General features: G+C 35.0%; 2 protein-coding genes across 2 annotated transcripts in view; both read left to right on the top strand.

Annotated features, from left to right (window-relative positions):
- The window catches only part of LOC109830106 (ubiquitin carboxyl-terminal hydrolase 5), a 28,271-nt gene extending 18,480 nt beyond the window's left edge, over positions 1-9,791 (top strand). Inside the window, exons 6-13 of the mRNA XM_020397261.1 lie at positions 1-265; positions 2,130-2,270; positions 2,368-2,538; positions 4,302-4,559; positions 4,668-4,816; positions 6,439-7,002; positions 8,145-8,418; positions 9,295-9,791. The exon at positions 1-265 is cut by the window's left edge and continues 131 nt beyond it. Coding sequence (XP_020252850.1) covers positions 1-265; positions 2,130-2,270; positions 2,368-2,538; positions 4,302-4,559; positions 4,668-4,816; positions 6,439-7,002; positions 8,145-8,418; positions 9,295-9,474 — 2,002 coding nt within the window. The 3' untranslated portion in view covers positions 9,475-9,791. The remainder of the gene's footprint in view (positions 266-2,129; positions 2,271-2,367; positions 2,539-4,301; positions 4,560-4,667; positions 4,817-6,438; positions 7,003-8,144; positions 8,419-9,294) is intronic.
- On the top strand, positions 10,482-23,284 carry LOC109830107 (chromatin assembly factor 1 subunit A-B-like). The gene is given in 13 exon segments (XM_020397262.1): positions 10,482-10,609; positions 10,612-10,731; positions 10,824-10,974; positions 11,902-11,997; positions 12,748-12,824; positions 18,284-18,363; positions 20,051-20,111; positions 21,395-21,462; positions 21,582-21,663; positions 22,189-22,269; positions 22,362-22,442; positions 22,656-22,775; positions 22,877-23,284. Coding segments are annotated over 13 exon segments (1,242 nt in total). The 5' UTR covers positions 10,482-10,561; the 3' UTR covers positions 23,054-23,284.

A 24,249-nucleotide genomic window follows, 5' to 3' on the forward strand; every position in this document is an offset into this window, starting at 1 on the left:
CAAGAACATCTCCAGGATATGTAGTTCAGAGTTCTCACAAAGTCAGTACCGAGCTTCGCCAAGCTGTGACTTGAATAATTTGCATGGGAGTAATAGCATTGGTACAAGAGGTGCTTCAGTAGGTCTGACTGGGCTGCAAAACCTTGGAAATACCTGCTTCATGAATAGTGCTATCCAGTGTCTTGTTCATACGCCAGAGTTTGCTCGATACTTTCGTGACGATTATCGTAAAGAAATTAATTGGCAGAACCCACTGGGCATGGTTGTGAGTAACATATTTGACATTCTACTTTTGTGATTGCTATCTACCCTCTTCAAGTCTATTCATCTTTGATCTTAATATTAAAAACATTACATGTTTGCTAAAGATTGTTAAATTTCTTGCTTTTGTAATATGCGTTATGGTTTTCGCTATACAAGGACCTGTAATTTATGCCCCTAAATTAACTTGCAATACTCATGTTGATTCAATGACTCACTTATTATAGAGTTTCAAATTCTTTATTGAGCTATTTTACTTAATTGAGCTGATATCAAGTGCTCCATTTGAGTCTGAATTATGTCGAACAAGAGCCACATTCAACCTAAAGTATTATTTATATTTTCTTATGGATCTCTTTCTTATATTTCGTTATGAATGTCTTTCTTACATCAGGCTTGTCCTTTATCTATGAGAGTTATTGCGTTAACTGCATCAATTTACTATTGTTTGTTGGCACTGTTGTCTTATGCAGGGCCTTTGTATGTTGAACCTCTATAAAGAAATTTATCTTTCACCGGCTTGCTTTGTTTGATATTTAAATGCTTATATGAAATGTATGTTAGATTCTGGTGTTGACATTAGTCGTGATATCTTAAAGTTTGGCAGTAGACTAGCAAGTTTACTCTGTTACAATGTGAATGTTGTGATCCTGGGTGAACCTGTTCCACCTAGTAGGACCTTTTCTGTTTAAATCTGACTACCTTAGACATGCATAAGTGATCTGCTAAAATTGATTTTTTTTGGATGGTAAAGGTAACTCTTACTCTAGTCTTTCCCATTCCATATATTTCCATGCTTTCTAGTTTTGTTAATATCCATTCCTTTTTCTATTTAACATTTATAGTTACCGGTGTTGCACAAACAAGGATTTGCCGGCATGGATATAGTGTGCTGTTACACGGTAAAAAAAAGAGATACACACACAGCAGTACCTCAGGATTATAGATAATAACCAACTAGGAATAGCTAGAGCATTAAAATGGTATGCTAGCTGTTCTGAACCTCTGGCCTTTTTCCTTCTGGAGCTTACTTAAAACATTGTCTGGCTCTAAGTAGCCTTCCATATAGGTATTTGATACTTTCATTAAGGATAACCTCTCCCATTCTCCTTGATTAGTCAGGTGCACACACTATGCTTCTCTTCTTTTTGTTATTTGAGAAAGTAGTGGGGTCTATATATACATTGAACCATGAAAGGCAACAAGATATATTTTTTGTTGCATTATGTAGTTATTATTACAAGTTTCTCTTGGTCATCCCTTTTTTTTTCTTTTATGCGCTTCACATGCATTCCAACTTTTACCCTTCATTAGTATTGTCCCAAGTTGTTCCGCCGCATTCTTCTTACTGGCTTGTCTTTATCATGCACCTGATTTCCATATATCATTTTGGTTTTGCAGCACAGGATTACTAAAGCAAAATATATTTATTGGTACCGGTAGTATCAATGTTTTAACTGGTTTATATCAATCAATCTAGATATATTTACAAGGACTGGAACTTCATCTCACATCTTTTACTTATATTCAGTTTCCTTTGCATTCTACTTAGGCAGTCTGTAGTCTGTGATAAATATTTCATGAGAAATACGACTGTCTTGGCTGTAGTTAGATAGCCAGTAAACCATGTGGTTGCAGTAGCATGCATGTTATACTGGTGGACATCAGGGTACTTGCTAAACTTGGGGTTGATTTTCATCCCTTATGTGTTAAAACCCTTTTCCATAATTCGTTCTGTGCGTAAAATTTTTACTATGAAAAAATAAATATATACTATTATGACAGGTCTTTAATTTTGTTGTTATTAATATTTGATACCAAACATGTGCAAAGAATTCAGTATACTGAATTGCTTGGTAGTCATGTAGGGTGAGCTGGCTATAGCATTTGGTGACTTGCTGAGGAAACTATGGGCTCCCGGGCGTACACCAATATCTCCTAAGCCATTTAAAACAAAACTTGCTCGCTTTGCACCTCAGTTTAGTGGATATAGTCAGCATGATTCTCAGGTTGAAAACTTTTCTTCCACAATTTAGTTTTGAACTCTTAACCTTAACATTATCCTATTTTTTAAATGTTATATGATTCATTTCCTCGTCCTATCAGGAGCTTTTGGCATTTCTTTTGGATGGACTTCATGAAGACCTAAACCGTGTGAAACATAAACCTTACATAAAGACCAAAGATGCAGATGGACGACCAGATGAAGAAGTTGCTGATGAATACTGGGCAAACCACATTGCCCGTAATGATTCTATTATTGTTGATGTGTGTCAGGTGCGTTCATGACAGGGATTGTTAGTTGTAATCATATTATGTTAGTAGGCTTTGCTATTTTGCTATGCTTTTGATGGGACTGTTGTGGATCAGAGGTGGTTGTGCTCTCATGCATGGGAAAAGGAAGCCTTCTTCTTGCTCGTACGCATTTATGATCCCAAACAGAAAAATAAAGAAAACTATGAATTTATCTATAAAAAATGTCTATCCCTTTTCCTGAACAAGTACACAAGCAATCTATTTTGCATGGATACTGGTAGTAGAATGGGTACGGGAAACATCAAATTTGCAAAAGGTAGGGTACCGGGACACGACTCTCTCTCTCTCTCTATATATATATATATATAGAGAGAGAGACATTAATGGATATCCTTGTCATAGGAGGAGATTTCCTTCCTTGTCGCCTATGTGGCACAATCCCCACCATCCTCATAAAGTAGATACAAATCCCTACTAACTCACACTCTCTCCTACTTTATGAGGATGAGGAAATCCCCTCCTATGACAAGGATACCCATTAATCTCTTTTATATATTATATATATATATATATATATATATATATATATATTAGCAAACTTGTGTCAACTTAAGTGTATAGCAAAAAGTTGTCTACACAAAACTTTTAGTCATTGATGTTGCCTAGGGATCCATGAAAGATATGAATAGATTTTTATATATATAAATGAGTGGCTAAAAGTTTGGTGGACATCCACTTAAGTTGACATAGATCAACTCTCTCTCTCTTCTCTTCTATATATATATATATATTATATATATATATATATATATATATATATTATATATATAGAGAGAGAGAGAGAGAGAGAGAGAGAGAGAAATGGATATGCTTGGTACCGAAGCACAAAAACTTGTGCTTGTAGTGAGGTGACATATTCCCCTCTATCATTGAAATCGGGGCCCACATTCACATGGGTTGGGGAGTGGTTGGGAATTGGAATGAGTGGATGAGAAATAGGCACCTCAATACCAAGCACAAAATTTGTGCTTGGTACCAAGCATAATCCATTTTCTTATATAATATATATATATATATATATTATATATATATATATTAATATATAATATATATATATATATTATTGAATTAAAAGCTTATATGAGATCAATATTTTTTCTTCACGTGTTATGAGAACTGAAATTCCTATAATCTTTTTATGTTTCTTTTATTATGTGGACTATAATCTTTAAAAATGCTCGTTTTTTGAACTAAACACCCAAACAACCATTAGCATCACAGTTTGGAACCCAACAAGTTTCAAGAAATGGATGTGAAGTGTAGGATGTACGCCCAGGAAATGTTTGACAAGTGTTCTAAATTAAAATATGTACTGTTTAATTGAGTACATGCCCCAATAGATGTATGCATATACGCAAGGAGTGTCCAAGGAGTTTGGGTACGGGTATATGCTGGGTATGGGTGTGGCTTCATGGTAGAAGTACCCAGGTAACATAGCAAGCAATGATCAGTTGCAAACTTTTAGAGTCTTTTCTTGAGGATTATTAGGGTCCTTTGAAAATGTTGTATAAATGAGATCGATTATAGATGCACTCTATGGTTGGTTAAAATCCAATTCTATAAAACATGTCAAGCATTGCAAAATATCATAGCTAAAGCATGAACTTATTTCACTTAATTGATTATGATTAACATTCCGCATTAGCTATATTTTTGGGTGACCCCCGTCATCATGAACAGACTGCCAGCTTAGGATTTATGTTTGGCTAATGAAAATTTCACAGGGACAATACAAATCAACTCTGGTATGTCCCGTTTGTGCGAAAGTTTCTGTGACTTTTGATCCATTCATGTACCTTTCATTGCCTCTACAATCTGCTTCCGCTCGAACCATGACCATCGTGGTCTTCTCGAGTGATGGGAGTGCATTGCCGACACCATTCACTGTAAGTGTTCCAAAGCAAGGCCGGTGCAAGGATCTAATCCAATCTTTAAGCATGGCATGCTCATTGAAGACTGGGGAGAGACTTTTACTTGCAGAGGTTCGTTGGAGTTTCCATTCAGGATGTTCTTTATACAAATGGTGACTACATTGCTAGCATTGAATATTTTTTTGCTCAGCTGACTAAAACTGAAAGCAATATTTGTAGATACATGGCAACATGATTCACCAGTTTCTTGAGGATCCATTACTCCTACTATCTACTATCAAAGATGATGACCGTCTCGCAGCATACAAGGTCCCAAAGCCAGTGAAGAACACAACTTTACTTCAATTTGTGCATCACCGCGAAGAAGTGTTAGTATTCAAATCCTAGACTTTATCCTTCACATTTATCTTATATCTTACTGAATAAAGTTGTCTATTCCTAGATGTATAACTTCTAGTTTTATATATGCTCCATCTCTTTTCTTTTTGGTGTCATCATCAAGTTCGCTCTCATTTACTGAATATGTTGGTTTTATTTTACACCCTTTTTCATTATTAATTAGCATCACTTATTTTTGAGGTCCATTGTACAAAGGATAAACCATATATTGATTATACTCGGGTAACATGTTATTATTTTCGTGTTATCTACTGATTGCTTTAATTGGAATATATTTCCATCTTATACATCGCTCTTCTATTCGGAAATAGTCATCTTATACATCGCTCTTCTATTCGTAATATAAAGTTTTGTTTTTTAGTTTATGACTAAAATGCCTGTGGTAAGGGGGTAATGGAAGACTAGAGTATCTGCATTTTAGAGTACCTAGTGTTTTACAGCTCTTTACAATTGTTTCGAAGGTGTAAGTATAAAGTTAGTTTACACAGGGTTTAGTATATATGGAGTTGTTATTTTGTGGGCTAAGTTTGTTGCGTCTTGATTATATTGCCTTTAGTCTTCATTGCATCTGTCCTCTTTGTGTGGAGATCTTTTCCTTTGCTGATTGCTACAAATTTATCTTTATGGGATTAGACCCTATGCACAAGCCCTCAAATCTTACCCTCAATTTAGAGAAGTACACATATTATCATAATTCAGATGCTCTACGTTTAGTAGTAGTCCTTGGTCCCCTTTTTTTCTACTCCTTATTTTTATCCACATTAATATCATATACCATCGTCTAACCTGTGTTATGTCTTATGCCTCCTAACTCCTGGTATTCTATTCGTGTTAAATTTGTTTTATTATGATTATCTCTGATTCTGAAAGATGTTTTGATCATGTAACACTACAACACTTTTTTCCATCATACGACCAACTCCCCACGTCCTTGATATCACCATTCATCTATATAATAATAGCTTCCTATTTGTGTTTCAACTTTTCATCAATTTTAACTGCAACCTGGTATTCATTTTAATATCTTTATTACAGTGCATTTTATGTACTCCTGTTATCTAGTGTACAGAGTTTAATCCTTGTCATCTTGTTCTTTCTTGTATCATCACTTTATGCTTTTATTGGTGCCTAATGTACATGCCTAATGAATATAGAGAAAGACTTTGCTCAGCAAGTTGGAGAGGTTAAAGTTTAGGGTCAATCACCATTCTGATGGTCTCTCACAATGCATGGAAAGTTCACCTCTGTTGCTTCATTGAATTTTAAAGCTTTTAATTCTTGTATTGAGGTTATCATAAACTGCATGTCTCAGTCTAATTTATTGTATCATGCTCTCTCACAGTTGATTGCTAGATACTTTGTCTTTTCTTTTCTTTTTCCTCTCTCTCTAAGCCATTCCATCAGTGGCTTAACTTAGGATTATCTAGTTGAGTGTATAGACCCTCTTAAATTATTCTTTTTTTTTTCCCGGTCCTTGTTCATGGCTCATAAGTTTGAATTTGTGATGATTATGTTTTGTAGATATCTTTGCCTGATTTGTATAGTACACTTTTATGATACTCCCTATTTCTGTCATTCAATTTCTATTCAGTGATTCTGCTGGCGGCAGCAGCAGGTCAAAGGTCTGGAAACCGTATGGCATACCTCTTGTTGCATCAATTTCATGTGATGGACTTGTCAAAAGTAGTGATATACAGGGGATAGCTCATACTATGCTTAGCCCTATGTTGCGAAGCGAGGAGTTGCTTCCTTCTGATATCTCACATACACCTGCAGTTTCATCAGATGCCCACGAGGATACTGGGACTGATAAAGCATGTGTGAATTCTTCAGAAGGTGATCTTAAGGATAAAGAAGCAGAGAATTTAAGACCGATGGTAGCCTCTCCAGAGCTTCATTTAGTTGATGATGATAATGAATGCATCAGTTTATCTACCGATGAGAAGTCTCTTAGGCTATCATCATCACCGGTAACAGTGTTTATCAATTGGTCACAGAAGGATCAGAAGCAATATGATACACATTATCTGGAGAATCTCCCTGAAGTATTTAAGTATGCTCCTGCCCCCAAAAGGGCTCGTGGTGAACCCCTTTCACTATATTCATGCTTGGATGCCTTCTTGAGGGAAGAGCCACTCGTACCCGAAGACATGTGGTCAGTCTCACAATTCCTTATTAAAAGTATTAGTTATGCACATTGCATACCTTTCTATAAATTTGTAATTTAAATTTTTTTCTAGTTAAAGAGCATTAATTTTAGTTCAACATCATTTAGAGCGTTTCCTTTTAAAGGAATTTCAAGAACCACAACACATGAACTTGCCAAACTGGGAAAAAAGGTAATATGCTCCTAAATTTTGTTATGGGGAAACTGTGTTTACCTGAAACACTGCACTACTTTACTTGTCTAGAGTTGATTTCCAGTAAAATGATGTTTGTATACACCCTTGACATTCGGCTACATACGTAACATACCATACATCAATATAATAAATAAGCAATATTAGTATATTAGCAATCAATTTGATATGTTGAAGAAGAATTACTTCTGCGATATAAAATTTTTGTATAGTATCTTTATACTGCTCACAAGAATTCACTAGCTTGAAATTTTTGCAACCCTTTCCAAGGAATCATGGGAGAAACTTCCACTCTTAAACTGATGGTATGGAAAATATATACATGTTTCCAGCAATAATATGCCTGTAGAACATCTCTCAGGTAGTCACATGACCTGGTCATTCCATATCAAATATTTTTACCTTCATCACAATTATCTAAACCTCTTAACACCAAACTAGAGTTGCTACGAAGAACATGTCATGATGATAGGTTGGCCAAAAAAATATGATTGATTGTCAACCTGATGTTATCTTTAAATTATTCTCAAACAAATTCTTTAACTTGGTACATAATTTCAGCTAAATATGACCAAAAGGGTTGGGCTTGCTTACTACAAGGCCAGCAGCAGGTCGGATAACTAACCTTATCGAACAAGCTCCAAAGCATGTACAACAAAGGAGCATGAAACAAAAGAAATCTCCTATACTAAGAATGGGTGTAGAAGAAGCAAATGTTGTTAGGAATTTTACAGAAACTGTATTCAACTTTAGAAATCAGATAAGAATGCCTGAAACAGAAAGCAATACAAATAAAGACTAAATAAATTATTAAAATAATTAATAAACTCATTTTTTTGAGATGGAATCATCTGACATGCTATATGCTTTACTTTTAATTTGAGTAGCTAATATTTTGCGGCCAAACTTATGAAAATTGTGACATGCTTCTACTTAGGTACTGTCCAAAATGCAACCAGCAACGGCAAGCTAGCAAGAAGTTGGATTTGTGGAGGCTTCCTGAGGTGCTGGTTATTCATCTAAAGAGGTTCTCTTTCAGTCGGTCAACAAAACATAAACTAGAAACTTTTGTCAACTTCCCTATTCGTGATCTTGATTTGACCAACTACGTTCCCCACAAGCAAGGCCCCGAGCGTCAACTTTATGAGCTATATGCTTTAAGCAACCACTACGGGAGTATGGCAAGTGGACATTATACTGCACACATCAAGGTTGGTTTCCTAAAATGTTGTATTGTATTTATTGAAGTGATGCAAAAAGTGCACGAGTTTATGTCAACTAGCTATTCATAGGTCGATCTTGAAACACAAGAGATACTTTTTTTCTCCAAGCCATAAATGGAAACTTAGAACCAAGGTTTGAAATCTAAGTATTGGTCATGCTCTCTGTTTGCCTTTGTGGGTTAGGATTCGGGACATTTGGTGGTTTTGGTAGTTTCAGATTGGAAATGTTCATACATGAAACCAGTTGGTTAATCTCAAGCTTTCTGGTTACTTATTTTCCTTAGCACTATCGTATCAACTTTTGATACTTCAAAGTTCAAATACACTGTCTTGTCTTAGTTCTATTAGCCAATATTGACAGTATCAACTTTTGATACTTCAAAGTTCAAATACACTGTCTTGTCTTAGTTCTATTAGCCAATATTGACATGTATTACTTGTTATTGGCCAATGTAGCTGGTATCTGCTTGATTTGGTTGGCGTTGCTTAAATTAAAAATCCGATATGATATGACAAATACAGATAATTATTGGCTGATACTTCGACCTTCTTTAGAATACACATACCTTTAAGTTTGTTTCTAAATTTGAATTCTTACTTAAAGTATAATGATTTTTAGCTATTATAGTGTAACATATTTTACCTTCGGTCTTGCTTCAGAGTACACATGATTTCTCAGTGATCATAGTGTCACATGCCTTTTAAGTTTGTTTCGAAATTTGAATTCTTACTGAAAGTATGTAGATTGTTAGCTATTCTAGTATGAAAGTCTAATACTCTAGTATGTAAGTCAACAAAACATTTTTATTGAGCAATTAATTTTGTCATTTTGTTATGCATCTCAGTTTCTCCTCTTCTGTGCAGCTTTTAGATGAAAACAAATGGTACAACTTTGACGATGGCCATGTTTCTCCAATAAATGAAGACGAAGTAAGGTCATCAGCTGCTTATGTTCTCTTCTACAGGAGAGTTAAGGGGAAGGATGAATCTCCTAGTGGACGGCAGCTATATGCAAATCCGAAGCCCAACTTATACCGAAGATAGATTTCACTAACAAAATTAAACAAAAACCCATGTATCATCCAATATAATTTACAGATAAAGAGTTGTAGCTAGAGAAAGCTCGGTGAAGGGCGTTAAAAAAGTCAATTTTCCTATCCATGCATGCATGTATTCTCTCCCTGTTTGTCATATAGCTGGGGGAATTGAATGTTGTAAATCTCATCACTGGGAAGAGCCACCTCAAGATGAAAGTAACGTTAATGTTGCAGTTAAAGCAGCTTGTAGTCGTATTATCTGCAGACATATTCATGGAATAAATTTCCATTTTTTCCCCTTCAAATTTTGGGCCAATTGTCAACTTTGTGTGATCCTGTGATTAGCCAATTAAGAAATATTATCGTTCTGCATGGATACTGTTCGTTTCAATGCAGATGTGTCCTTGATCTTGCTCAGCATCAGCTTATACCGCGACCGTTAATCGACAATATATGAAGTTCATGAGCCGTTCATTGTTCTATTTGGCCCCGGATCAACTACTGGGCAAATATACCGTTAACCATAATATGAATGTTTCTGATAGATAATTGTTTTTCTTGTTAACACCCATCGTAGTTTCGAAGTTATCTGATTCAGTTTTTCTCGTCAACAGGTGCTGAACAAAGACCATGGAACTCACAGCAACAAGAGCTTCTTTTGCTGAAAAGGGCTTCTCGTTGTTTGCTGTTCATACTTATGTTTTTAAACAGAACTCTCGTATTTACTTGAGAGGATTAGCAGGGGAAAAGTTAATTGCCATGTGAAATAAACTTGCAACTTTGAACGATTCACCTAACTAGGGAAACTATTAAAGGGTACTTAAGTGCTAATCAGCCTCCACGAAAATTTACGAGGTCTTCACTAATTTGCGAAGTGTATGGGCTTTTTAGTGAGGCCCAGCCCGCAAACAATGGACCCAATCTAATGGGAGACCCAAATCCTTTCGGATCCAAACCCGACCCAAACACTTACACAGCCGTGTAAAGTTACTAAAATCCCGCACAAGCAAGGAATATTTACATAAATCTCGTCTCCATCAAGCCTCTTCGTTTTCTTCCATCCCCATCGATCTCGATCTCGATCTCGCGCTTCAATGGCGGGCCTCTCTCTACAATGCGGAGACTGTGGGGCCTTACTGAAAGAGCCGTCCGACGAGGTCAATCGCACGCTGAGCTCACATCTCACACCAATTTCTCTGAATCCACCGAAGCCGTGCTCAATCTCGTTTGCACTACTTGTGGAAAGCCCTGCAGATCGAAAACGGTACGGAATTAGTAATTTTTTTTCACCAAAAAGAGTTTCTAGGGTTTTGGATTAGGGTTTTTGACTTTTTTTGGGGGGTGGTTGTGATGAAGGAAATGGATCTGCATACGAAGAGGACTGGCCATGGGGATTTTACTGATAAGACGATGGAGACAGCGAAACCGATTGAATTGGAGGCGCCCAAAGCGGCGGATGCCGTTGAGGAGAGTCCTGGTGGTGCTGAGAGTAGCGATCTGTCTCAAGGTGAGATTTTTCTTGATTGTTGATATGTTGATAGATTAGCGTTTACTGATAGATCTATATTTGTTACCATTGTTGTTCTTGCAAGCATGAAAACTTTAAGAAGAGACTTGTTTTTGACATCTAGACTTCTAAGTTAATAGGTTATTGAACTCTTGACAATGAAAACTGACCCAAAATTGAAAATTAACAGTTTCAATGTTGTTTGGGAATTGAGTTAAAGTTGAATTAAATAATTTTTGGATTCAAGCTAATTGGATCCGCTAGCTGTGTCATCCTCATCATCCAAGGATCAGGAAGGTATCTGTGGACCAGTTCTGATGGATGTAAATAAAATACCTGCCCAAGTTACGGTTCATCTGGTAGGCTCCAAATATATCTGCAGAATTCATAACCTTTTTCAAATAACTCAATAAGCCATACGTCCTGAAATATCTTTAACCATCATAACAGGGAGAGTAAAATATCGACTATATTCTAAAATTCCTCTGAGTGAGACTGTATGGTGAATGGTCTGCTTTTTATGCATCAATATCACCATTAGGGTACCACCAGGCACTTTGACAATTTTGCATGCATTCTTTTTATTAAAAATAAAATCGTAGTGGCTACTGTATATGCAATGGAGAGATGTTTTTTGAAGGAATATTATGCCAAACCCTGAAAGTTGTGATGATTATGAGAACATGGAGAAGTTTCAGAATTCATAGGCCTTCAACAGGTTTGAAATTCAAAAGGACATCACCCCATGTTAGTAGAATCGGTAAAAATACCATCTCGTATATATATATATATATATATATATATATATATATGGTAAATGTACTTTGGATGCACATATTTAGTGTATCAGACAAAGGACTAGAAGGTTTTTCTTATATAATTTTCTTTTTGGCAGTTGTTTTATTTTCTTCTTTTTGTATTTGTCAGAGATGGTTGTCCCAGATGTTGATAAAAGTCTGTTTGAACAACTCGAATCTATGGGCTTTCCGCCTGCACGTGCAACAAGAGCGCTTCATTATTCTGGTAAGTCTGTTCATTCTCAGTTCATACTCAGTCATCCTTTTCAGGTGTTTATGCTTTTGGTTGGTCAATGTATTCCATACCTCTAATTGTATTGTACACGTTCTCAGTGGCAGATCTATATTGATCACTAGGGGAGAAGTTGCAACCCTAACAATTTCAAAATTACATTTTAAAGGCTTTGAAAATTACAATTCCCCCCCATTATTTTTAAAAGTTTGCACCCCAATCCACACTTATATAACAACTAAAAAAATAGAACTAGAAGCTCATCTGCCCCTCTAAGAAAGTTTTTTTTGGATCCACCATTACACGCTCTTAAAGTGTGTTTGTTTAAGGGAGGGGAGAATATCATAGAATGATTAGTTGTGCAATCATATGTACTGGTCATATGATACTATTGACATCATATGACCAGTAAAGCCCTTCAGAAATCAAGGGAAATGATTTGGAAATACATTCTAGAACTGTGTACCACCTTGAGGGACATGAATATTGAATGTTAGACCTTCCTGTATTGTTACACAATATATTTATATAATGTCACAGTAAATTGCTGCCTTGTGACTTAGAGGTCATGTGTTCAAATCTCGGAAACAACATCTTTGCATGTGGAGTTAATGTTACGTACAACTGACTCCCCCCCAGGTCCCACAATAGTGGGAGCATCGAGCACTGGGTTACCCTTTTTATATTTTTACCATGTCAACAGGTTATAGTGCACACAATTGTCAGTGATAGTTGTTTTTTTAGGTAATAGCAGCATTGAGGCAGCTATAAATTGGGTTGCAGAGCATGAGGATGACCCAGATATTGATCAGATGCCTCTGGTACGTTCTTTTCTTTCCTTAGCCTACTAATTTCAGCTTGCTATTTCTGATAACATCGTAGCCCCATGGTATGTCCATTTCATATGGTCTCTTTAGGGGAAGATCTTAAAATAAGATATAGTGAAGTGAAAGATGCCACTTTGAGCATAGCATGTAACCTTTTTTGCTCATCGTGTGAGATTTTTTTTAAAGAGTTGCCATCTGGAAGCTATATGAGATTTAGAAGTACACAAGATGTTAAAATGTACACAAGATACTAAAATGCTATATGTGAACTTAGTACTAGATATATAAAGGCTTTTTTAACTGATTAACCAAGTGAAGAGGAGTATGAGACCTAATAATGAGGTTGAACCATCAATCACATAGTCAATAGCAGAGGAAAAGGGAACGAATCAACAACTGTGTGCTGCATATTGGTTTGATAATTAATGTGTGCTAGGTTATCTAGATGCTAGGTTGATGCTTGACTGGCTAGCAATGATTTTTCTTTTTCTGGTTAGGGCCTGTTTGTTTACACCTAGGTTGCATAGGTACGGGTATAGGTGCGGGTACGGGTACATGACACGACAAATTTGTAAAAGTCAGGGTACAAGAACTCGGTTGAATATATGCGTGTGTGTGTGTGTGTGTGCAGGCGTGTGTGCGTGTGTGTGCGCGCGCGCGTGCGTGTGCACGCGTGTGTGTGTCTATATATATATTCAGCCATTGAAAATAATAATTTAAGAAGCTACAATTGTCTTAACTATCTTAAGTTTCTCTTTTTATTTTAAGTTCTTTTATTTGATTCAAACACATTACCAAATTCCCAATAGAGCAAACCTTCTGAAATTTTGGCTTTTTGTTTCAAAAAAGAATAGAAAAGTCAAAGTCAAACTATCTCAAACAAGGATAAAAAATGCGTAATTCAAACATCTCCATGACTAATAAGGACCATTTGATTTTTTAATTCCAAAAGGAGCATGTGTTGCATTCTTATCACTGCCATCCTAGCCACTAAAAAATAAAAAACAAAATCCATTCTCATCTCAAGTAGACAAGCCCATCTGGGAGATGATGTCATTCTCCACTAAGTGCGTAAAAAATTGAGAGAGAAATTGTTTGTCTTCTTCAAGCCTTAGGTTGGGTTATTGGATCCAAAAAATAGACCCAATACCCAAATACACTCATTTTTAGCTTTGATAACTCTCCTTTCACGTGTGAGAAAAATAAATCTCATGTACTCCTACCATTTGGGTGTGGAATCAGAACCACACCCAAAATGTACCCGACATAGGTACCACAGCCCGAACACCATGTCGGGGTATCCTAGCATGACATTAATAACTTCTATAACTGCACAACATCAAGTTCAACTTTAATTAATTTATAAATTCTAGATTTTCCTTAATCTTCAATTGTGATAAATTTAAAATCAAAATTTTGAAATAGTTTACTGCTTCATCTGGCATGATATATTAAAATATTGTGTTTCATACCTGAATTTATTCGTCCTCAAACTCAAAGCTCTAAAATGAAGTCGCAAAGAAGCCAGAGCTACAACTTTCAAATTACTTAAATTTCAATGACTCAGTACACCTTATTAGGATAACCGCTGCAAAATTGTCTTTTCCACCTTGCATGTAATTCATTATCAAGCTGCAACATTCATGAGACTCTTCAAAAGGTTCCGTTTATATTTTTGTTTTTATTTCTCTTTTGTGCAGCTATAAATAAGCCTACAATGAGTAGTCATTAATTTTGCCTATTTTGGTCAAATATCACTACAGTCTAAAATCATAGAGTTAATGAAATAGTAGATCATTTTATAAATCTAATAAACTAGTGTAATAAGAAAATATGGAACTTGTATGAGATGAAAAGAAATTCAGATGTGAATTGGGTATGGAAGCATCACAGAGTTAAACAAGGTATGGTTGAACATAGAAGTAAGGAATCTGTTTCAATGATCTTTATAAGACACTTTATGTAATCCGGCTAAATGGTTTTGGTAAATGTGGCGCTGGCTACTTTCATAAGCATTAGGGGTTATAGGTGCAAATACTTCCTATACAAATTCAAAGTTGGCGCTTCTGGAATAAATTACAACAATTAGATGTGACATCTAGGCTCTAAACCATTTAGAAAAGAAATTCATATTTCATGGATTTACACATGCATCACACAATCACAGAATAAGAAAATTTGGTATTAATTCATGCCATTTCTACATCGAAGCTCCATTTGTATATAAGGTGTTAGTATTCCCACTCTTACTATAAGCAAGGTTTTAAATATTGGATATCGGGAAAATATCGGATGGCCAAAATTCATATCGGATTGCAGATATCGGGGAAATATAGGTGATATGTGGTAAATATCGGAATGCCATAATGAATGTTTACATACATAGTATAATGCATTAAAATGTAATCTCAACATATGTAATAAAATTTAAGCATACAAAATATGAAAAATGTAATCTCAACATATGTAATAAAATTTAAGCATACAAAATATGAATAATATATGTTTAGGATCACTAATCAACCTTCTAAAACAAACAAAAGTGCAAAGCAACGTTGCAACATTCAGTCTGCTTTTTTAGGGCAAAATGTCATTTGATATAATGGGGAAATCTTGATATCTCACCCAAAAATTCCAAACACGGTATATTATTTTGCAATAAGCTATATAAAAAGATATATTGGTCTACATATCGGCTAATATATCGGCCATATCAGGGATTTATCATTCAAAATAACCAAAAAGCGGTAAAGGATATTTAAAGACCATATCGGTTGCGGTAAGCCCTGTAAAAGGATATATCGGGCCATGTCGGGGATATTTAAAACAATGTCCATAAGTAATCCATCTCCACTTCTTAATAGACAATATGGTTAAGGGCCTCTTTGGATACAAGAAGTATTAGAAGTAGGAAGTAGATCAATGAAGTAACTTCCTAAATTATGATGTAGGAAGTAGTGAAAATAATGCATTTTTTGTTTGTTTCACACATTTTTTGAAGTAGTAGAAATGATACTTCTTTCTCTTCATTCACTTTTCTTGTTTGGATTGCAATTAAAAATATCGTTAGGAAGTAAGTCAAGTAACTAATATATCAAGTAAAAATATATTACAACTATTGATAAGTACACCAAGATATCGCCTCTCATTCATCACTATTAACATTTTAATAATTATTTTTATACACAAAAAGGTAAACAGAATGATGGATACAAGGATGAATATGGCCACGACAGCATGGCAAAATCCTTTTTGTTTCAAGACTTACCCAATCATATTTATTGTACATAACAAGACAAATGATTGCAAGGCATTTTTCTCAAACACGCCTTAGACTCTAGTGTTTCATTATGTATTAATTAAGATAGAATGAATTATTGTTCCACGAAGATATACTTGGATTTATGGTTATTCGTCCGCACAAGAAATAGACTGGATATAGATTGACTTTTAAAATCCCTTTTCATATGAACCTAATCTACATGGCCCTATGCACACTTTTGTCCCACTTTGGAGCTGTTTTAGGGAGTTGAGGAGCCAAAAAACTTCTTGGAAGTAGAGGTGCCATCTAGGAGCCACATTAACATTTAAGAAAGTAGTGGAAATAGCTTTTTTAGAGAAACGGACATGTTTTTTTATTCGAAACTCGTAGAAGTGACTTTTATTTCCTTCACCCACTTCATTGCTACTTCCATGCAAACCTAGGATACCCCGACACGGTGTTCGGGCTGCAGTACCCATGTCGGGTACATTTTGGGTGTGGTTATGCACCCAAACAGTAGTACGCGAAATTTATTTTTCTCACACGTGAGAAGATAATTGCCAGAGCTAAAAATGAGTGTATTTGGCTATTGAGTCTACTTTTGGATCCAATAACCCAACCCAAGGCTTCAAAAAGACGGACAATTTCTCTCTCTCTCTCAAATTTTTATTCACTTAGTGGAAAATGACATCATCTCCCACATGTGCTTGTCTACCATGAGGTGAGAATGGATTTTATTTTTTATATTTTGTTGGCTAGGATGACAGTGATAAGAATGGCAAACATGCTTCTTTTGGAGTTAAAAAGTCGCATGGTCCTTGTTAGTCATGGAGATGTTTGAGTTAGGCAATTTTTTTTAATTTTTTTGAGATAGTTTGACTTTGTCTTTTCTATTCTTTTTTGAAAAAAGTGAGAATTTCAAAAGGTTTGCTCTATTGGGAATTTGGTAATGTGTTTGAATCAAATAAAAGAACTTAAAATAAACAAGAGAAAATTGAGATAGTTAAGATAGTTTGTAGCTTTTTAAATTATTAATTTCAATGTCTATATATATATATATATATGTTGTGTGCGTGCGTGTGTTGTGTGCGTGCGTAGGTGTGGGTGGGTGGGTGTATTCAGCTGTGTCCCCGTACCCTAACTTTTACAAATTTGCCATGACCCGCACCTGCACCCGTACCTATGCAACTAGATGCCATGCCACACTAGGACAATATATTTCACGGAAAAAGAATATAAAAACTGAAGTAAGATTCTTTTATTGCTTGAAATATAGATATTTCTTAAAATAACAAATCCACTTGATTCTCAACATTAAGTTAATGCTTTTTTAGGTGTGAGAGTATTACATTGAGAACAATATTTTATTTTGTAGATAACATTGTTAATAACAATTCCTCTTCAGAATGATGTTCGAAAAAAGAACGCCATGTAAGGACACTTTTGTATGCTGCAGCATGCACGCCTAATCCTCCTTTTAGTGGTTTTAATCCCCCCCCCAACCCCCCCAAGCACTACATCATGATGCTAGGAGGAACTTTTTTACTAAGTTTTACAGAATTATAATTTTTTTTTTTCTGGTTGAAGAATTCATACACCTCAAGGTGCCATTTCATATATTGAGGGTCAAATGAATGGACCATTTTGATATAACTCAACCTTCTTTCTCTCGGAAATTTATTTGTATGTTCCCTGTCTGATTGTGGTTTAAAAAAAAAGTTGCATGTTACTCAATCATGAGCATCTTTTAAGATTTGAATGAAATAAAAAAAGTTCAAGAAATATGAATACTACATTCTTTGCAGTTGTTTTATGGATAACCTTGGTATTCTTCATCTAGAACTCAAAGCAATGCCATGTTGTTCTGCACATAGCAGGAACTTCCCTGAAGCAACTTGTGAATATGATAAGACATATGCTAAATCAGACTTTATTGTTGATTTATACATATGTTACTTACATATGCATAAATATTATGATATTTATCTCCTGTAAGAAGTAATTTAGCCCGATAGCCGTCTTATAATATGCTTATGTTCCTAATATATTTTTTCTATTAATTAGTTTAGAGAATTTTAGCAGAGCATGATTATTTTGCAAGGTGTAACTTCAAAATTTTGGGCGTAATGTTACCTTTTGTTGCTATTATCAATATAACAGTATAATACCTTATTTGCGAAAAAACTTTCAGGTGCCTGTTAATGATAAAAAGGAAGCTAGCAAACCTTCTCTAACGCCGGAAGAAGTAAAGAAGAAAGCACAGGAACTAAGGTATGTTTTAATCTTGTTTCTCTTAAACAAATTAGTGTTGTACATGGTCAATATACTTTATTTATGATCTTCTGAGGAGTTAGGATCTTTTTTCCTTTGTTTTTAAGTATCGCAGTCCGTAAAACTTTTTGATCGCTTGATTGTTGCATGATCAATTTGTTTGTTTTCGTCAAGTTATATTCGACCTTTATAGTCCCTTCCCAAGTGCTAGATTTTAGTGTTGTACATGGTCAATTTACTTTACGGTTTCCTGAGGAGGTAGGATCTTTTTTTCCTTTATGTAAGTACGGCAGTTGTTTTTTGATTGCTTGATTGATGTGCGGTCAATTTGTTTGTTTTCATCATTTTATCTTCCACCTTTATAGTCCATTCCCAAATGCTAGACCTGCTTTCTTTTCTTTTTGTTTGTTTGTTTGTTTGTTTGTTTTTTGGCTAATTATATTGCATGTTGAATTCTATTTGCCCAAGATTGTAAATCCAGGTAATATCTACCAAATTGCATATTATATTAAAGCATTGTTTTGCTCTTATTCGAAGATGTAAGACAGCCTTTACCTTGACTACATTCAATATGTATTGTTATTTGAATGGAACATGCTTCTGGCGACCAGGGGCTCTTCGACATGGCTTTTTTAAAATAAGAGACGGAATAGAGATTCCTCTTCCCATTCATAGTCATTGAAGAATGGCCCTCGTAATGAACCATCCTGCTTCTGTGAATTTACTTGGCTGGCAATTGTTGAAGTAAATTGTTGCATCTATCTGGACCTCCATATTGCTTGATTATGATCAAGTTTGATCCCTGGGTACTTGGTGCAATTTCAGAGTCACCTTTTTCTTATTGATAATTGCTCTAATACATATCTCTCCAGTTCTCCAGATCCTGTCGAATAAACTTGTTATTCTAAGTGAGTTATTCTCTGTTATAGTTTCTCATTTGCTTCGCTGATACGTTTCGCGATTGGTTGGTGTCATGTGACTCACTTATGTAAATAGATCATAGCCAGACCCATATCCTTGCATTGTCATGTACTTAATATAAGGCTTTTCACTATTTGAAGAATTACAGTTGAAAACTGACATATGCTTTGTTTAATATTTGTTTGTTATTTCAGTGATACTGTGGTAATTTTCAGAAATATGTTTATGAATAACATTGAGATCCATCCAGCATAAAACAAGTGTTTGGAAACCATGCCTTACTAAATATAATTTCACAAATTCATGACAGTGTATCGCCAGTGAAAATTTGCATCAAAATATTCATTTCCATGGACTAGTAATATCTCATTTTCCTCCAAAATAGCCAGTGAAAACATAAATTCATTGCTTTTCAGTAGCTACTGGACCTGCATCTACATAACGGGGGTCTACATAATGGGTGAAGTAACAGTTTCTCACATAGCTCGTGTTCCATCCTGATTAGAGTTAGGCACCCTGTGAATTTTGCAATATCTAGAATGCAAAATAAATAACTCTTCCAATTGGTCTATTTGCGGTCCATGTGTTTCTTTAGGACAACGAAACAAGAAAAACTGAGCATTTTAAAGAGCCGCCATATCTTATATCCACGTTGAATAACTATAATATAGTGGTTAACTTAATTGCTTACTTATCCCAATATCACAATTGAATCTCTATGTCACCTGACTCACTTCGTGCTTATCAAGTATATCATTCTTTGCAGGGAACGTGCTCGCAAGAAGAAAGAAGAAGAAGAGAAGAGAATGGAAAGAGAAAGAGAAAAGGTATTAACTCACATGTTCTGATGTGTTTCTTTCCTTGCCGATGTATTACATATCATTTCAGCACAATGTAATGTGATCTGAAGAGCTTGTTTGCACTTTTCATACGATTTAAAAAAAAAATCAATATGCACTAGGAGTATAATCCTTCTCGTGTTTTGGTTGTCTTGTTTAATTTTATTGTTTGTTACTGAATTCCTAATCAAGTTTACTTTTAGCATATTCTGATTAGAGATCAGTATGACTGGTTGGTGATCATAAGGATGCATCGTTCTTTTCAGACTTCTAAATTTTTGGATTCTTGTGAAGTTGATGTTTTCCAAGATATTGAGTTTTCTAAGCAAGAAAATAATCCTATAGGTGCCAAATATAAATCAAATGGATTAAAAGAAGAGATTAACTTCATTGCAATATTTGTTTGCTTCTGGAGTTTCATATATCACCTTAATTTCCATGTAGACTCATATATATTTTTTGTAATAATTTAATAAATTCTTAAAATTCTGTATAATCCAACTTTGTTGTTTGAATATTTTCCTACCCTACACATCTGAATGAATTCTGTAGTAGTGTTTCTGTTTCTGTCATATGCTTTATCCATTCTATGTTTCTTGAAGTGTCTGGCACCTGAACAGAGCCCCGGACTCGTGCAACAAATATTTGGCACCTTGCTATCAGAGTGCACCTAGACCTAGTCACACATGAGGCCCGAAGTATGTTAAATATGATAAGCTATTTCACAGTTTCTTTCTTGTTGAATACAACAATAACTGAAATTAGACTTATTTTGTAATCATTTTTTGTCATTGGCTTAAGAAATTTGCCTCAACTTTTAATCCACTTATTTAAAAACATATGGTCGTGCATGTGTGAAAAGGAGTATCTTTCGATCATCTCAAATGTGCCACCAGCCAGATGTTGCCTACAATAAGATTCTTTAGTTTTTTCACGGAATAATTCAAGGCCTACAATAAGATTCTTTAGTTTTTTCACGGAATAATTCAAGTGTGGAAAGTTAGAATTGTTAATTACCGCATCTTTATATAGATTTTCGTATTGTTGAAAGTTAGAATTGTTAATTACCGCATCTTTATATAGATTTTCGTATTGTTGCTGGGCTAGCATGGTAATTGTTCATATATGCATGTGATTTTTGCAAATTCTATTAATTTGCACTCTAAATTTTTTTATTGACTTTATCCTCAATTATTTATCTGTAACAATCTTATATTTTGGGAGTATATTTTGTGGTATCTAATATAATGTGTCTGTTGTGTCTTCCATAGGAAAGAATACGCATTGGTAAAGAGCTTTTAGAAGCCAAACGAATGGAGGAAGAAAATGAAAGAAAACGGTTATACTCTGACTGTTTTTAAGTATTATGTTTATATTTTATGTTTTCCATACATTTGGTCTGTGTTGCACAGCCGTCTTTGGAATAATGAGTTATAAGTTTGTCTCTTTTATGTCTAGAATAATGGCACTGAGAAAGGCAGAGAAAGAGGAAGAGAAGAGGGCGAGAGAGAAAATTCGTCAGAAGTTGGAGGAGGACAAGGTCATGTTGTCATAATCTTTTCAATAGCTTTTACATATTCTTTATTGTTTGCCTCTTCAATTTGTATGTCTTTAATTTTAAATGTTTTACTTATATGGAAGGAATTTTCCATATGCTGATCTATTCGATTTTCATAGATTATCCGTCTCTTGTTCTATGTATTCGTTAAATGACCTTCAATTCTTCGAGTCGCAAATCTCCTTATGTAATTATCCTGTATTGCAAGTTTTTCTTTTACAGCCTTCTTAACAGCTTTACATCAGATTTTTTCTCAGGTTTTCCCTTTCCCTTCTTGCTTGATTTCTTCTTATATCCCTTGCCATATTTATAAGAAAAATTTGGAAAATAGGAAGTAGGAATGCAGTTGGATGTTGTGAATTGGTATAGATATAACTGAGACCTACTATATGATTACTTTATGCTAGATTTATCTGCACTAATCTAATCCAAAAATTTCAGATATTATTGGCATGCTAATTTCTGAAAAACAGTTATGTAGTAACATCATATTATTGTATATTTCAGGCCGAGAGAAGGCGGAAACTCGGGTTACCTCCTGAAGAACCTTCAGCTCCTAAACCTGCCTCCCCTGTGCCGGAGAAAAAGGTGCAGCTTGAATGGAATGTCTCTCTGTCTCATTTTAATCATTTGAAGATATTAGATTTGAGATAAATTGTACCTTGGCAATTTTGTTCCAGAGTGCATTTTTACCAGTCAGACCTGCTACAAAGGCGGAGCGCATGAGAGACTGTTTACGATCACTCAAGCAAACGCACAAGGTAAACTATGGTCTCAGCTGGATTAGTATGTGAAATTTGTGTGCAGTATTTCTGAAGAATTAACTTGTGATTCTTGTATATTAGTTTTTCTACGACTTTCAACTTCCTTGATTGGAGAGTTGTGGCATAACTGAAGTGTCAATTTAGTCGCAATTTGTATTCAATACTTAATTTCTTCTGCATGTCATGTCCGATTCTATGTTGATTGGACAGGATGACGATGCTAAAGTAAAGAGAGCGTTCCAAACACTTCTTACTTATATCGGAAATGTTGCGAGAAACCCAGATGAGGAGAAATTTAGGAAGATTAGACTCAACAATCAAACTTTCCAGGTACTAAACTGAATCCATGAGCTGATCTTAGAACAGTGCCAATGATCTCTTATCTTCATTTCTTCACTGTATTCTTCTCTTCCCCATTGCATTTTCAACAGGATAGGGTTGGCAGCGTTCGAGGGGGCATCGAGTTTCTAGAGATATGTGGATTTGAGAAACAAGAGGGCGACGAGTTTTTGTTTCTGGCGAGAGAGAAGATCGACATGGCTGTTTTGAACTCTGCAGGATCTGAACTCAACTCGGCCATTGCCAACCCGTTCTTTGGTGTTCTTTAAAGCCATAAAGATTACTGTTGATTTCAGTAATGGATATTGGCAGAAAGGTCAATATTAGTACAACACATGTGGAACAGTGGGGGAAAAACATATCTTTTGACTGTAGTGTATGTCACATAAACTCCGAAAGTTGCGCATTATTATTATTATTATTTTCTGTTTCAAAAAATGACCATGTTAAATGACTTTATGTGCCGAGGGTTGGAAGTCCTTATTGCTTTTTTATTTTTATTTTTATCTTTTGCGTTTGCAATTTCGATGCTTATAAACCAACGAATCTGTAAGATAATTATCCTCCAATGTATATATGATGCATGCCAAGCTATTTCAGCTAACTGTTTGATAATCCAAATGAGCTACAGCTAAATGTTTGATAATCCAAATGAGCTACGAACTTGTTTAGTGGTTATAAAAGTAAGGGTTCGGGTTAGGGGTGCTAAATTGTATCCATATCCGAGGAAATATCTATAATCGTATCTGTTAGGATACAAATATAGGTACTCAAATCTATAACCGATAGGATATGGTTATAGATATGGTTTTATAGTGAAATATCCGTATCCGTATCCGAAATATCTGAATACATATTAGTCATATTGTTACCATAGTTTCAATTCTTAGATTATGGATTTGTGGTTAATTTTGATTATTAAGATGTCTAATCTTAACTTTTCAGTTATAATGAACATATTAACGAATTCTTTTATATCACATGAACTATGTTTTTCTCAATACTATCTAGTTTTCTCATATTTGTTTTGTATCCGTTTATATATCCGCATGTATATCCGTAACCGTATCCGATTTTAGCGGATATGGTTATAAATTTTTCTTACCGAAGTATATCCATATTCGTATCCGTATCTGAGATGAGTAAGCGGATATGGATATGATAATCATCATATCCGAGATGTATCCGGACCGAATGCAACCCTAGTTCGGGCGCATTTTTTATTTAAACGAGTTTTTATTTGTAGGCCCATTTGTTTATTCAACTTTATTAATAAACTTGATCATTATTACTTGTATCTTTAAACCCAATTCTTTTTTTGTATTTATCTTTAAACCTATTTTCTAAAATACAGTAGGTAAAAGACTTTTATTTATACAGAATCATGCTAAAAACCTCAAAATACCCTTTCATTAGCCCCATATAAACCAATACTCTCTCTCTCCCCTTATCTTTCCCTTTCCAA

This window comes from Asparagus officinalis, chromosome 2 (assembly GCF_001876935.1).
Source record: "Asparagus officinalis chromosome 2, Aspof.V1, whole genome shotgun sequence".
Classification (NCBI taxonomy): Eukaryota; Viridiplantae; Streptophyta; class Magnoliopsida; order Asparagales; family Asparagaceae; genus Asparagus; species Asparagus officinalis.